This window comes from Protomyctophum parallelum, assembly GCF_964188405.1.
Source record: "Protomyctophum parallelum genome assembly, chromosome: 14".
Classification (NCBI taxonomy): Eukaryota; Metazoa; Chordata; class Actinopteri; order Myctophiformes; family Myctophidae; genus Protomyctophum; species Protomyctophum parallelum.
The window spans coordinates 21729806-21746118 of record NC_139709.1 but is presented as its reverse complement, the minus strand read 5'-3'; the positions used below and the strand labels follow the sequence as shown (position 1 = coordinate 21746118).

The 16313-nt window shown below is 41.4% G+C and overlaps 1 protein-coding gene across 3 annotated transcripts in view; it reads left to right on the top strand.

Moving 5' to 3' along the window:
* The window catches only part of LOC310870883 (3',5'-cyclic-AMP phosphodiesterase 4C-like), a 287386-nt gene that overhangs the window by 48294 nt on the left and 222779 nt on the right, over positions 1-16313 (top strand). For all 3 annotated transcript variants that reach the window (XR_014570277.1, XM_083782239.1, XM_083782240.1), the window contains 4 exons: positions 2511-2708; positions 4579-4618; positions 4729-4799; positions 9004-9050. Coding sequence is in view for 2 of the 3 variants with exons in the window: in XM_083782239.1 (XP_083638365.1) it covers positions 2511-2708; positions 4579-4618; positions 4729-4799; positions 9004-9050 (356 nt within the window). In the remaining variant the exon portion in view is untranslated. The remainder of the gene's footprint in view (positions 1-2510; positions 2709-4578; positions 4619-4728; positions 4800-9003; positions 9051-16313) is intronic.

Below are 16313 nucleotides of genomic sequence, written 5' to 3'. Positions count from 1 at the left end.
ATCTTTAAAAAATAATTCAAACCCTTTCGAATTTCTCAAAATTTAAGTAATCTTCTCAAGAGGAACACAGCTGTTTAATTTAGGATTACTGGTATGTGATTTTGGAGATCAGTCACGGGCGGTAGTTTTCTTTGGTTCCGCTCCCCCCCTCGGAGCACGCTGGTCAGATCAAATGCATGACTTTGTGTCTATGACGTCCGTGTCTACGTCATGGATGGATTTAGTTTGAACAATGGCATGGTTTAGGTCGGACCTAGACCTATCTATGCCCAGCATTGGGGGCTGACCTAGATTCTATAGTTACCCCCCATGTGCATACGTCATGCATAGGTATATGTGCATGCGCGCACACACACACACACACACACACACACACACACACACACACACACACACACACACACACACACACACACTTGCACAACCCTCCCCCTTTTTCAATCAATATACTGTATATATGGATCTCACCTATGACCTACACGTAATGGACACATTTTAATGTTTTTTATTTGCTCACTATTTATGGAGCTGACCTGTGTTTTTGGACAAAGGTTGTTTGGTTGATTTGTATGATAATTGTGCAAGCCTGCATAGTATCAATACAGTTTAATGTTTTGTGTCTAGGAAGAGACATACTGTCATTGTCATCATGGATTAAAGGACAACTTTAGGTTTTTTCCAACCAAGGTTCATGGTTTAGGTTGTTATTGGAGACAGATGAGTGTTACTTTCTTTATTGTTTTACAAAATGTTATAGCGATTTCTTTTTTTTATTATTTACTATAGTCCTATACTAGACATCAAAATGACATCTGGCCACAAAAGATCACGGGATCTATTGAATGTGAAGGGGGAGGGGGTGTGACAAACCTACGGCACACAGTATGGCATCCCCCCAGTAGGCTACCTTCACATTCAGTAGATCTTTTGTGGCTAGATGTAATTTCCTGGGGTCTAGTAGGACTATAGTAAATAATAAAGAAATCGCCATAATAACATTTGGTAAAAACAAAAAGACGTATTTAGCCCCATGTTCGAATGCCCCCCTCCCCCTGTCAAAAATAGCTAAAATCCCTCAAACGAAAGAAAGCAGCAAATGAGAGAATTTATTTTTTATTTTACTTTCTCTAAGAACAACCTAAAACATGAACCTTGGTTGAAAACCCAAAGTTATCCTTTAATTATTCAGTTGTTATGACTAATTTAAATCATTTGGCTTCCATATAAGTCAGCATGGAAGCATGTCACATGCCGAATATGGGCTATCTACAGAGCGTGTTGAGTAGAGTACAGTAGATAGCCTATTTTTGGTTATTAATTACTTTTAAATTAATGAGTGTTTGAAATGGTCAAACAAAATGTTCAAACATGTTCAAATTTCCAGAAAACCGTAATGATCTCGGATATATCCTAAAAAACAGAGGTTAAAGCCTCTCAAATGGCTGGCTGTATATATACAAAACATACAAATAATACTTTTTGGTTGAAACCATAGACTGTAAAAAATATGGACAAAGCGTTCCCCGGGTCTAACATGAACGTAAAATGAAGCCTGTAATAATATGCTAATTCCTGATGTAAGTCGCCATCTTTTGGTACCAGCTGGCCATTGGCTGGCTCCGTTTTGTACCAGCTGGTCATTGGCTGCCCAGACAACGAGGCGGGTCTTCCCCCCTTCTTCTCCGTTGGTTTTTATTTTGACTCGAGTGGGAGGAGAAGACTCTTGAGTGGGAGGGGAATCCCGATCATAGACTGTAACGGTAGCCACGCCCCTCAGAACATACGCGACTTTATGGTCATTCTTTTAATTAATGGGACCATCATTTTCCAAAAAGAATATTATGACATTAGAAATGAGACTTTAAACTAGTGACTGGAAGAAGAAAGTATTCATGACCATGTTTATTAAGGTAATACAGTCTAGGTGAAGTTGGGCCAAAATACATGGGCCTCTATGGAGCTATGGGGCTTTTTGGGTCCAGTCCAGCGCCACAACAGGCCATTATATGAACTACCGATTTCAAATGAGGCTTCACGAAATATCTGGCTGACTGCCCCCCTGGTTGAAACGGGGCTAATGTGGCGGGCTCCTTTTGACTTATTGCATTTTGTTTAACAAGATTTTTCTGTTGTGAGATTTTATACAAGATACAAGAGACCAGATTCTACAAATGTCTTCTTAAATCCTATCCTATTACCTATGATCTATATCAGTCTTGCTCAAACTTCTTTCAAGAACCCTAGAATTATGCCGCTGACCTCAAAATATTTTGTTCCAGGGACACCCCAGAAGCAAAGATTTGAGTTAAAAAACTTTCACCGGGAAAGAATAATAAGACATTTTCAAAAATAGCAGATCTACAATCTCGTAGCGCTAGCTTGTATATCTGCTATTTTTCAATAGCTAAAGTATAAAATAATGGTTAACGTGGTTAAATGCTAAAGTGCGTTCCAGGTCTTGATGGGTTAATCCAGGTGTCATCATTCTCCTCTCGTCTCTTCTCTCTTAGCTTTGAGATAGAGAATGGCTCGTCGGCGTGCGGCAGCCCTTCAGACCTCCAGGCGTCATCTCCGGGTTCGGGCCTGGTTCTGCATCCCAACCTGGCCAGAGACGGCCAGCGGCGAGAGTCGTTCCTCTACCGCTCTGACAGCGACTACGAGCTGTCGCCCAAGTCCATGTCCCGCAACTCCTCCATCGTCAGTGAACTGTGAGTCCATTGTCCAGAGGTCAACAATGTGGCCCCACAGTGTACGCGGACACATGTGTCCATAGCAAGACTTGTCCTTGTCCGTGTGTGGGTAGATTGTTTGTTTTTAACATAACATTACATTGCTCTTGTTTTGATCATATGACCCAATTACTGAATGTCAGTTTCAGGTTTGGTGAGAGAATAATATTCTCTCACCAAACATATTATGTACACTAAGTATGACACTGATTTATTATGGCACATTAGTAGTCCACTCTCAAATGTGTTATTTTCAAGTATCCCCATAGCTCTTGGGAGTGTACAAATGGAACCATTCGTACACTCTCTGAGTTACAGACCTGTAATGGTCATTTACTGTAGGGCTAGCTCTTGATGCGTTTGTCTACTCATTTTGTATGTCCATGGCAAAAATAGAAACTTGACAAAAATATCCACCACAAGCCAGCATGGCGATGGTCCCTGCTGATGCCTCACAATCTGGGCACCCATTCTGTAAAAAAAGATTTGTTCCCTTTATTTTTGCCTCTGGGGGAACCACCTCCTTTTTTGTGTAGAACAGGAACTCAGTTTGGCTCCACTTCCTCCCTGGTACTTCTGTGTTTATTCCTACTAACAACATCATTACATGTTTAGGGCAGTGGTGTTGATAGAGATCATTACATGTTTAGGGCAGTGGTGTTGATAGAGATCATTACATGTTTAGGGCAGTGGTGTTGATAGAGATCATTACATGTTTAGGGCAGTGGTGTTGATAGAGATTAGTTGCCTCAAGCTTGAGTTATTCTTGGTTGCACATCGCATTTGCGCATTGAATATACAAGGTCATATGACCTTGTAATTTGGCTAGTTTCGATGCATGGCACCGGTGTGCAATAAATTAGGCATAAACCCTGCTGTGATCATATTCAGAATGGGCTTCCAATTTATTTATGTAAAGCAATGTTTTATCTCTAGCAGTAAAAGCAATTAAGCCGTCACACTTGGAACTAATTAATCGACAATAAAAAGTAATGGAGTTTCAAGTGTGGCAAATGTACCCTTTTACATTACTCATTCAGTCTGTCACTTCACTTTGACAGACTTAAAATATCAATCACACTAGCTACACCTAAAAGCTATATCACTGTTTCTCAACCTACCAGGGATCAAAATAACTAACACTTGAGTGTTTTCTCTTTGGGATCCCAATCTATACCGTACAATTCTCAGTGTTAATTTAACTCTGAGAGTGTACAATTGGGTCCATTTGGACCCCTTGGTGGGCCCGGACGTTGAGAACGTTGAGAACCAATGAACTATATCAAGTTATAATAAGCATCAATCAAACTAATCATTAGAAGTATTAGTATTAGAACAATACCCTAGACCTGGATCGGGTCAATATTTTAACTGGGTCCCGGGCAGTTTCGGATTCCATAAAAAGCAAAGGTTAAAGCCTCTCAATCTGCAAGTTTCACCTCAGATCTGTTTATCATTATGTGCATTTACAGTATGATCTGTACTCGGGAGGACTGATTCGGAGAGAAAAGCCTGAAGTGCTGAACTTGCGTGATGATTACGTTGACCCAGCTAGAATCAGATTACCGGTACTGCAGCGCAGAATAAGTTGAGCTTCACACGCCATGGCAAGCTGCCACTTGAGTTGAGAGAGCAGATCATAGTTGATCATGGAATCATTCTTCAGTGACGTGAAAACGTACTGTACATCTGTTATTGTAGGCAACAAACTTCAAGATTCCAAATGGACTACTTGCTGGCTTGACTACAGCTGCTGGTAGAACAGCATTTTGCAATTATTAGATTTTCAGATCCATATATTGCCAGAATGACATGGTTGACCCTACTAATATATTTCTTGTAATTTCAGACATGGAGAATCAGACTTGATTGTGACTCCATTTGCACAGGTAAGGGTCAGACGCATTTGGTTCTGCCCTCATTCAACACCATGTCATGATTGACAGCCATCAGTAAATTAATTGTAATTACTGATTCAGGTTATTCTGTTGTTTTTTAGGTCCTGGCAAGTCTCCGCACAGTCAGGAACAATTTCACCACATTGACCAATGTACAGTGCTCGTCAAATAAGTAAGTGATTCCACCATGGCACCAGAAATCCAAAAAAATAAAATAATAATAATAATTCTTGGTTGGCACAGTGGTAAAGTACCTGCCCACCACTGTGGAGTCTAGGGGCCGATTCTTATTTTTTTTTACAGCTGTAGTGCCGAAAATATTTCGGTAGCACCGAAGAGCCGACTTTAGGACGGTACCCGCTCCCCCGAACCTCAAATGACGTCACATTGTAGGCTCTACAGCGCCGAACCGACTTTTATTCGGCTCTAAAATAGGAGTATGAATCGGCCCTATGGGCACTCCTACGGACTGGAGCAGCACCTGTCAGTGGGGAATGTTGGGTGGGAGGAGTGGTACAGAGTCAGTGGGGAATGTACGGAGGCACTGCATGTTAAATTGTTCTTAACACTTAGCCCGCTAGCATTTATTGACAAATTAGGATCTAATTCACGCCAGCATTTTTCCCATTTGAGCTCTTATTTTGAAAAGCCACATTTCCAGACTTCCGGAAGTGAGAATAAACTAGGGAGCTAAACGGGTTCTAAACAGTTCAACTGTTGTTGTCTCCACCAGCCGAAGGCATGGGGAGAGTATGTTTTGCACTCCGTCCGTCCGTCCGTGTGTCCGTGTGTCCGTGTGTCCGTCCGTCCGTGACCAGCTAATCTCAGCCACCGTTAACCCGGTCGATGCCAAATTTTGCACACACACTCCCTGGATGCCAACCATGAACCTCTGCCCCAAACTTTCCAGAACGGCCTGTTATAGCGCCACCAGGAGGCCGTTTTGTGCAAAACAGGTTTTTGCACAGCACACCTACAGATTTTGTCCAAACATCACGCAAATTGGTACACAGTCTCTCTAGAGCCATTCAACCAAACCGGTCTTTCATATTTCTCACACTCCATCCTGATTGGTTAAGATTGGCTTCCAAAGTTCACAGGAGTGCTCAGTTTCAAACAAAATGCTGCAAATCATGAACACATCGCGTGATTTCCGTGAAATTGTGCACCCACATTCCCACTAGGCCGAGGACAAAATGCCACATGAACAATTTCAACTCAGCCTCAAGGTGGCGCTATAACTGGCCGAAAAGTGTTTTTACCTCTAACTGCACGGATCTGTGGATAACCTGGTGGAGACCTGTGCCCAGAAGGGCACTTTTTCTAGTTTATCAAATCGATCTATGCCGGTGCACTGGAGGGCTCCACATCGTCGGCTCTGTGCCATCAAATAAACGTTGTTTTGACCAAACATGCCATCTGGGACAAGGAATAGGAGATACAGGCGATTGAAAGAAACAGACAGAATGGATGCGTTGTAAATATAATATCACCCGTGTGAAGTGATCATCGTACGTCATCATGACGTAACATGTCTATTTGCTCAGACGTAAACTTTCCATTAATTGTCAATGGGAATTCAATCGTTGTTGATTGATTGAAGTATTTATTCAGTTATCAGTTTGCAGAATTACAGTACATTTCAAGCACAACTCCATACAAAAACTGTTAACTGTGGGACGACACCATAAAGCATTACACTTGTTAACAATAGGGTCCACCATTTTCAATTAATCCGAAAAGGACAGAAATAGCCGATTTGCTCATCCACACATATGACATACAGTATATTCTCCATTCATTGTCAAAGGGAATTTAATGTTTTGTCTGAGATGAAAATCTACACTAATGGCTGCATATAGGTACTGTTGTTTCTAAGTGATTCTCAAGTAGGCCACAGACCACCCCCCCCCCCCTTTGATGCTGGGTTTTGACTGTGTCAACATGGATCACTTGGGGGCGCTAGTGTGTCACAGATGTCCTACAGCAACCTCTAAGACAGGTTTAAAGAAAATGTTCTCATGCAACTGAGATTTCAGAGAGTGCCAACATCTTAAGCTTCCCCAAGAGTCCTGTGCTAGTTTTTGCCACGGCTGTTTGCATTTGAACGCCTCAGACAGAGGACTTAAAGCAGTGTTTGTACTATACTACGTGACACCAGTTTGCTGAAATATTTTCATGATTTGGGGGAGAATAGTTCAGTGGCATCAGATTAGGGCTGCAGCTGTCAAATTATTTTCTTAGAAATCCGGGGACTGTAACAAAAACATAACTTTTTCGATTGATCGAATAGTTATAGAATAACCACTTGAGAGTTATTATTGATTAAACACTTAAGTGTTAACACTTTCTTTTTTTACTTACTTTCTTTTTTCTCCTATAATGGCATGCCAAAATAGGGATCGATTATTAATCGATTGTTTCACGTGATGTTTGGCACGTGATGTGAAAACTATGGCTCAGAGAAAATAATGATGCCTGGGCACTTCAGGAGAGACTACCCAAATAAAATATACTGGCGCACTCGACTGGTCTGCACGTGTTTTATTGTTTTGACGAAAGTCGAAATGTCAGTGACTCCTGCAAAACAATTATTTGGTAGTGTCTCCTGAAGTGCCACGGTGTTTTTATTTTCTCTGATGCTAAATTACTTATACGTGAAGATTTCCATTCTCTGCTTGCATAGAATGAAAATGAACCGTAACCATTGAAGGGCACCATAAACCCACTGTCTTCCCAAACAGTGGGTCGGTACTCGGGACCCATTTGTGAGTAACAGACCAATTTGTATGGGTCACAACTCCAGTAAAAATCCCATTTGTTTTCCTACATTAAAAAAAATATCTTTCAAGATATTTTTTATTACAAAATATATACATAAATTAATATTATAAAATTTAAACTAAACAAATCTAAGAAATTCCATAGACTACATAAAAATATAGAGTAGTGGAAAAAAGCCGGGTCTTGACCTGAAAAGTTTGGGAACCACTGCCATAAACCAGGGGTTCTCAACCTGGGGGTTGCGACCTTATATTTTTCAACTGAATGGCTGGAAAATGAAAATTGAGAGTTTACATACGTAGTACACATAGTGCATGCATAAACTTTCCTTAATATTTATATCTTTTTTCAGTATGTACCGTATGATGTATTAAGGTTATTGTAGCGGTCAATTTGTATTGGTGGTGGGGAGGGGGGCGGGGCGGGGGGCGCAAGACACGGCCAAAGCATTTTCTGGGGTCCCAACTTTGAGAACCCCTGCCATAAACCATACACTCCCATCCATCCATCCATCTTCAACCACTTATCCGTAGTCGGGTCGCGGGGGCAACAGCTCCACCAGGGAGCTCCAGACTTTCCTCTCCAGAGCAACTTTAGTAACTTACTCCTGGGGGATCCTGAGGCGTTCCAAGGCCAGTGAGTCGATGTGATTCGTCCAACTGCGCCTTGGTCTGCCCCGGGGTCTCCTCCCAGTGGGACGTGCCTCGAGGACCTCCCTAGGGAGACACCCGAGAGGCATCCTAACCAGATGCCCGAACCACCTAAGCTGGCTCCTTTCCAAGCGAAGAAGTAGCGACTCTACTCCGAGTCTCTCTCGCGTGACTGAACTTCTCATTCTTACCCTATCTCTAAGGGAGATGCCAGCCACCCGTTGAAGAAAACTAATTTTGGCCGCTTGTATTTGCGACCATATTCTGTCGGTCATGACCCACACTTCATGACCATAGGTGAGAGTAGGAACGAAGATGCCATCCCAATAGTGACATATTCAATATAACATCATCACGTGGATAGAGGATATGCGCATGCATAAAGTGAGTGGCAAAGTGAGTTTAACGTTGTTTAATTTAATGCAGTCAGATAGGACTTTTCTGTTTGGATGTTTGGGCTGTCAAAGCCAGACTGTAGTTTTATTTTGATGATGTCACACACATACACTCTATAAGGTCACTTAGGGCTACAGTAGCATCAGACATGAACAGGAAAATCCTCCTTTAGTGTACATTTTTCTCTCGGAAAGTAAAAGTTTTCCCATATGGTTCAATTTCTACACTGTTTAACCCATTTTGGGCGGGAACCCCTTTTGGTGTTAGCATTATGTTATGCTTTAGCTATTGAAAAATGGCAGATCTACAAGCTCATAGCTCGCCACCGAGTGGCGCACTACGAGCTTGTTGGTCTGCTATTTTTGAAACATCGACTGACATAGAAACATAGCTTTTTCAGAAAACTGTCAGGATGTAGAAGACCTTTTTAGAATCTGATCTCGGGTCAAAATGGGTTTTAACACTGTTATCTTCAAGCTATTTATTGGCCTACTGTGTGTCAAGCTGTTAAGCCTAAACAAGACTTCTACTGATCTTTGCTCGTAGGAGGTCTCCGGTGGCCCCGCCCCCTGTCACCAGAGTCTGTCTGCCAGGTGAGTCCTGCTGCAGTACTATGATGTCACACACAAGATCAGCTAAAGGAAATAGCCGATCTACAAGCTCGTTGATATAGCGGATCTACAAGCGTTGTGAGCTTTTAGATCTTCTATTTTTTTAGCATGCAACCAAACATAAAATGACTGATTTTTAGTTCTACTGGATCTCTTCTCCACTAGTCCCTCCCTATTTCTCCCTGCTTGGCGCCAAGCATCACGGGTTGGAGCTTGGATTGGGGGGTTAGATCAACTACAAATGATTCACCGAGATGTAATGGGTCAAATGCGGAGAACAAATCTTGCATACAGCACTACAGACTTTAACCGTTAACCTTTGTCTTTTAGTTCTTCTCCACTAGTCTCTCCCTATCCATAACATTTTAGTCTAGTTTCTATTTGTTGACAAAATTGTCAATATATCAAGTCTTCTATAGCCGTTTCCTCCGACCCACCTCTCTGCCGTCTTCTGTTACTGTGTCTCCGTCTCAACTGCTGCTATGACACTCTGACATGTCTTTCTGTTCTATTGACACGGTTATGCACATCCATTCTTGGCGCTGGTGCAGGACAGAATAATCAAAATGGGAAACTCTTCATGTTTCTTGCTTATGTTGGAACTAACTGTTGTGGTAAATTAAATAAAGGTCATTATTACGATTAAACTGTAGATGTTTAACTGTTATAGATGACGCATCATGACGCACACACACACACACACACACACACACACACACACACACACACACACACACACACACACACGTAACTTTGAGTATCTGAAGCTTTGACTTCAGGCCTTTTTACTTTTACCAGAGTTATTTTATATTGTAGTACTGCTGCTTTCACTTAAGTAAAACATCTGAGGACTTCCGGTAGGATGGCGGAGGAAGGAGCTGCTTGATTAGTGAGCTCCCCAAAGTTGGGCATGATAAGTTAAAATAACCACGGAAAAACAGATTCAAAATGGAAAAGGTATGACACGAAATGAGTGGTGAACAACAAGGAAGCCGTAGGATAACTCGAAGTTATAGAGCAGATAAACAAACTAAAGAAAACGACGACGGGAGTGGAGTGAAAGAAAACACCGACAGCATGGCGGAGGAATGCGCCGAAGTCATACGAGCCGGGCTCGCTGAAATCACCAAAGAGCTAAAGACTTTTAAAGAAGACATACAACAGGAGCTGGCTAAGTTTAAAGAAGAAATGAAGAGGGAAATGAAGGAAGAATTCACAAACTATCGTGTAATAGTGGACCGGGAGCTACAACGACAAGACGAGGAGGTGACGGAGCAGAAGACGAACATGGCCGAGGCGCAGACACGGATATCAGAGGTGGAGGACTGGAGGACGGGAGCGACCGAGGCCATGATGACACTGGTGGACCAGATTGAACAAATACAAGAGAGACAATTGAATGCCGACGCCAGAGCAAGACGGAATAATATCCGTGTATTCAATTGTCCAGAAAACAGTGAACAAGGGACCACTGTAATTCAATATTTGGAACAGCTGTTTCGCACAGAGCTTGATTTACCAGCAGGGACTCAGTTCCAGCTACAGAGGGCGCACCGTGCACTGTCTCAGAAACCTACTCACCCGTCTGCAACACCACGATCCATTGTGGCAAACTTTCTTCAATTCGAGACGAAGGAATTGGTGCTGAGAAAAGCCTGGGAGGCGAAAATACAAGTAGGAGACAAACAGCTCGGTTTCGATCACGATTACCCACCCGAAGTTGTGAAGAAGAGAAAGGACTATATTCCGTTCAAAAGAAGGTTGAAAGCAAAAGGAATCCGGTTCCAGACGCCGTTCACGAAGATGAGGATACAGTGGCCTGACGGTGAGAAGACGTACAGAAGTGCAGAGGACGTTGCCCAGGCCATGGAGGAGAGAGGCTATATGGAAGGAGAACCCAACCGCGACTCGACAGCGGGACCCGGCGCATCGGCGGAGGGCTCGGGAGTCGCGGGGGTGGAGAGAGAGCGGCGACGAGCTGAAGGAGGACAACGGTGGGAACCGGAGTGGAGGAAGGTGGAAAAGAGGCGAGGAGCGGCGTGGAGAGCTAAGGACAATCTACGAATGTTTATGAGGAAATAGGCTGGGAAAAGAGGTAACATAGAGTTGGGTTGAATGAGCGAGGGGGGTTAATAGGCGAAGAAGGGCTTTTTCTGTTTGGTTTCATTTTTTAAGAAAGGAAGGAAAAGAAAGATAAATGGATATACAGAGGGTACCAGATATATAACATTTTGGTTCATTTCTAAGTAAGATTGAAACCCCATATATATTGTTTTATTTGTACATAACCAACGCTTTGTAGGGAATACGTTAACTTGGGCTTCATTAATATTTAAATGTACCAACTGGAGGGGTTTGCTTAATTAGGTAGGGAATGGCTAGGCACTGGGGAAACTCACAGGTTGAGATTAGTACTAGGTTGTCTAGGGAGGGGCCCCCGTGCAAGACGGGGACTGTCCCCTCACCCCTTCATGAGGGTTTAAGGGTCACGGATGTTTTACATCGTGTTTGGAAGCTATGTGTGTGTTTAGTGTTTTATGTTTTTGTTTTATCGACAAGCGGATGCAAATACTGTAATGTAACTAGGCAGGAATCAAATATGAAGGGAACCATAAGGAATAACAATGTCTAATAAGTTGGGGATAATGTCGCTGAATGTAAATGGGTTGAATTCACCAGTTAAGAGAAAAAGGGTCATGACAAAATTGAGAAAAGAAAAAATGCAAGTCTTTTTTCTACAAGAAACTCATCTAAACAAAACGGAACATGATAAACTAAAAAGGTTTGGTTATAGGAACTCATATTATAGTTCATACAAAAACGGGAAAAGAAGAGGAGTTATAATACTAATAGCTAATACAGTCAACTTTGATTTTGAAAAGGAGATTAAAGATAAAGAAGGGAGGTACATTATTGTGAAGGGGAGAATAGATAATGAACCGGTAACTTTAGTAAACATATATGCACCGCCAGAAAGTGACAAGAAGTTTTTTAAAGACATGTTTGACGTTATAGCTGTGGAAACAAATGGTATTTTGATTGCAGGAGGGGACACAAATGTGGTTTTATCTGATAAAAAAGATACAACAAGTAAGAAAAGAAGCAAGACACATTTAGCTAAGTTTGTAAACGCATCATTGAGTGAGATGGGGCTGGTAGATATATGGAGGAGACTCCACCCGACAGATATGGACTTCACCCATTACTCTGCTGCACATAAAGTCCACTCTAGGATCGACCAATTTTTTGTGAATAAGGGTGATTGTTACAGAGTTAAGGAATGTGAGATAAGAGGGGCAGATCTATCGGACCACAACCCACTGTTTTTGGAAATTGGTTTAAATAATAGGAAGAGGCAGACAGCATGGAGACTTAATATGGGTATGTTGAACAGTGAAGTGAGAAAAGAGAAAGTCAGGACAGATTTAAGTACATACCTTGAGGAAAATAACAATGGGGAAGTGGATCCGACTATAGTATGGGACGCTATGAAAGCTGTCATGAGAGGTAAATTGATAGTGGAGACTGCATTAATGAAGAAGGCTAAACTAATAACTTATAAGAAAAATAATGAGGATTTAAGGGCATTGGAACAGGAATACCAGATGACAAAAAATGAGGAAATATATAAAAATATTAAAGACTTGAAAATTAAAATAAAGGAGGCCCAATTAGACGAAATTGAAAGGAAAAGTAAATATGTAAAACAAAACTATTATGAGGCCGGGGCAAGGGCCACTAAATTATTGGCTAAACGTATGCGTAAGCAACAGACATTGAGCAATATTAGCAAAATCAGAGATCCTAAAACCAAGAAATTAGCAACTGAACCAGAGGAAATAGAGAGAGTTTTTAAACAATATTATGAGGAGCTCTATACACAGCCCGAACAGGCAGAGGAAGAAGAAATGAAAACATATTTAGATCAGCTGGACCTGCCAAATATAGGGGCAATGCAGAACCGCAAAATAACAGCTAATATTACGGCAGACGACATTATGGAGGCAATTAGTTCCTTTAAAAATAATAAATCACCAGGAAGTGATGGGTTCCCTGTGGAGTGGTACAAAATGTTCAGAGAAGAGTTGATGCCTATGCTGGTAGCATCCTTTAATTGGACCCTAAACAAACATAAAATACCACCATCTTGGTCCGAAGCAATAATCTCAGTGATACCAAAGCCGGGAAGGGATAAAGAGCAATGTGGGAGCTATAGACCCATATCCATTTTGAATGTGGACTATAAAATTTACACCAAGATTATATCTAGAAGGTTAGCGAACATAGCCAACGAGCTTTTGGATGAGGACCAGACAGGCTTCATAGTCAGTCGTCAAACTCATGACAATGTAAGGAGAACTATACATGTTGTAGATCAAGCACAGAGGACTAAAACAAGCACTCTATTAGTGAGTGTTGATGCAGAGGCTGCCTATGATAGGGTCAATTGGAGGTTCCTTTACGCTGTATTGACAAGATTTGGGTTCAATAAGAAAGCATTACAATGTGTAAAAACATTATACCAACAACCTACGGCTAGAATTAAAGTGAATGGGAGCTTGTCTGGGAAATTCAACCTACAACGATCGACTAGGCAAGGATGCTGTCTTTCGCCTACGTTGTTCGCGTTTTTTATTGAACCCTTAGCACAAGCCGTGAGAGATAATGAAGGTATACAAGGGGTGACAGTAAACGGTAACGAACACAAGATAGGACTTTTTGCCGATGATGTAATTGCCTTCCTCCAGAAACCAAATGACTCACTCCCCATTTTAAGCAAGGTATTAGAAGAATTTGGTCGTTTGTCAGGGTACAAGATCAACATAGCCAAAACACAGATTTTGGCTTTGAACTATGCTCCAAATCCAGCTATAAGGGGAGCCTTCAACTTTAATTGGGAACAAAAAAGTATTAAATATTTGGGTATAAACATAACAAAAAATCTGTCCACACTATATAAAGCCAATTATGAAAAATTAAATCAGGAGATAAAAAAAGACATTGATAGATGGGCTACTTTGCCACTAGACCTGAACTCAAGGTTGGAGGCAGTTAAAATAAATGTATTATCCAGATTGCTCTTTCTATTCCAGTCCTTGCCTGTAGAGGTCCCACAAGGGCAATTTATTACATGGGACAGAATGATCTCTAGGTTTGTGTGGGCCGGACAGAGGCCAAGGGTCAGATTTCAAACCCTTCAACTCCCAAAGGAAAGAGGGGGTATGAGTCTTCCCAATCTAAAAATGTACTATCATGCGGCCCAGTTACGGTATGTAGGATGTTGGTGTAAACCAGATTATATAGCAAAATGGAAAGATATGGAAAAAGAATTCAACAAACATCCCATTCAGAATATTATAGGAGACAAGGAGAAGTTTAAGAAAATAAAACACAGTATAGATCCAATCACCCTATTTACACTGGAGATCTGGTTTAAAATAGTAAAAAATTATAAGTTAGAAGAGGATATAAAGATTTTAAAATGGATGGCATTTGATAGTTTATTTAAACCTGCAGGGTATGATAAGGAATTTAAAATATGGAGTAATAGAGGAATGACAGCATGGTGTGTTTTGGAGAAAAATGGTACATTGGAGAGTTTCACAGATTTGAGTGTTAAATACATGTTGGATAAACATGATTTCTTCAGATATTTGCAACTAAGGGATTATTACAATAAGGAAGTCAAAGGGAGGCCCTCCATAGAAGTGAATGGTATTGTCCAAATCATTAAAAATATATACAAGGGGAATAAGATTCGAATTATATCAGCAATATATACAACTCTGATGAGTGGCGGTCATTCAACGGAATACATTAAAAAGAAATGGGAAGCAGAACTAAACATAGAAATTACAGAAAAAGATTGGACACATATGTGGAGTATGCACCAATCAACTACCAATTCACGGATATGGAGGGAATTCTCTTGGAAAAATCTATGCAGATTTTTTATAACACCAAAAATCAAGAGTAAACAGTTGAAGCAACAGATACAATGTTGGAGAGGTTGTGGGGATGTAAATGTGGATCACTCACACGTGTTTTGGAAATGTCCCAAAATGGATGATTTTTGGAAGATGATACATGATCAGATACAAAAAATATTGGGATATGAGGTGCCTATGAAGTGTGAGGTTCTGTATTTAGGAAACTTGACGGGGGGTAAGATTCGAGGAGAGGATAGATACTTGGTAAACATTTTGTTGGCGGCAGGAAAGAAAGCTATCACAAGAAAATGGGGACAGATGGAGCCTCCAACACAGGGGCAATGGGAGGACTTGATTCAGGAGATACATTTCATGGAGAAACTGACACACCGTCTGAGACTACAGGAAGAAAAAATGGAGGACAAATGGTATAAATGGACAGTATTTAAGAGTATGGGGGAATGAGAGTCAATAGTAAATGCCTAGATACACTTAAGTAACCATTTTGAAATGCAATGTCGATGTCTTTTTCTTTTTTCTGTCCTTTTTTGTTTTGTTTCTTTCTTTGTATGTTTGTGGTGTTGTTGTATTCTGTGCTTTTTTTGTCTGTCCTGTAAAATTAATAAAATTTTAAGTTAAAAAAAAAAAAAGTAAAACATCTGAGTACTTCTTCCACCACTGGTCCTTTACATGTACATGTGCAACAACTCTGTAATCAGGGTTTAGGTTGCCTCGCCCTCACCCTAACCCAGCCTCAACCTACTGGAGCTGTGCACGTGGTTATGGTTTGAGGAAACATGCACACCGAGAAAACATGCATGCACGCACGCAGGCGCATGCTGACGTTATTATCTGCGATGGAAGGAAAAAACGAGAGACAGACAGACAGAGTAACTTAGACAGACAGTCCTAGTTAGAGAGACAAACGGACATTGTTATGTTTATATCCTTGACGTTTCTCTGATAAACATGTAGTATGTATTTTTCTCTTATGATGTCTTAATAAATCAAATCAGACAAACAGACAGGCCAGATAGACAGATGGAGAGACAGACAGACAGACAGAGACCCCTCTGTGTCCAGTTTTACACACACTGTGTTAAATTAACACTCAGTATTTAGCTGTGTAGATCTATGCAGGGGAGAGCAAGCAGGAGTGGGAGTGTGTGTGTGTGTGTGTGTGTGTGTGTGTGTGTGTGTGTGTGTGGGGGGGGGGGGGGGGGTTGTCAGTGAGATTGTGGTTCCTGTAGCGCTGGTTGCTGCAGGTCCATTGACGTCATGCTGGCCCACATACGGGCGCTCTCCGCTTCCTATC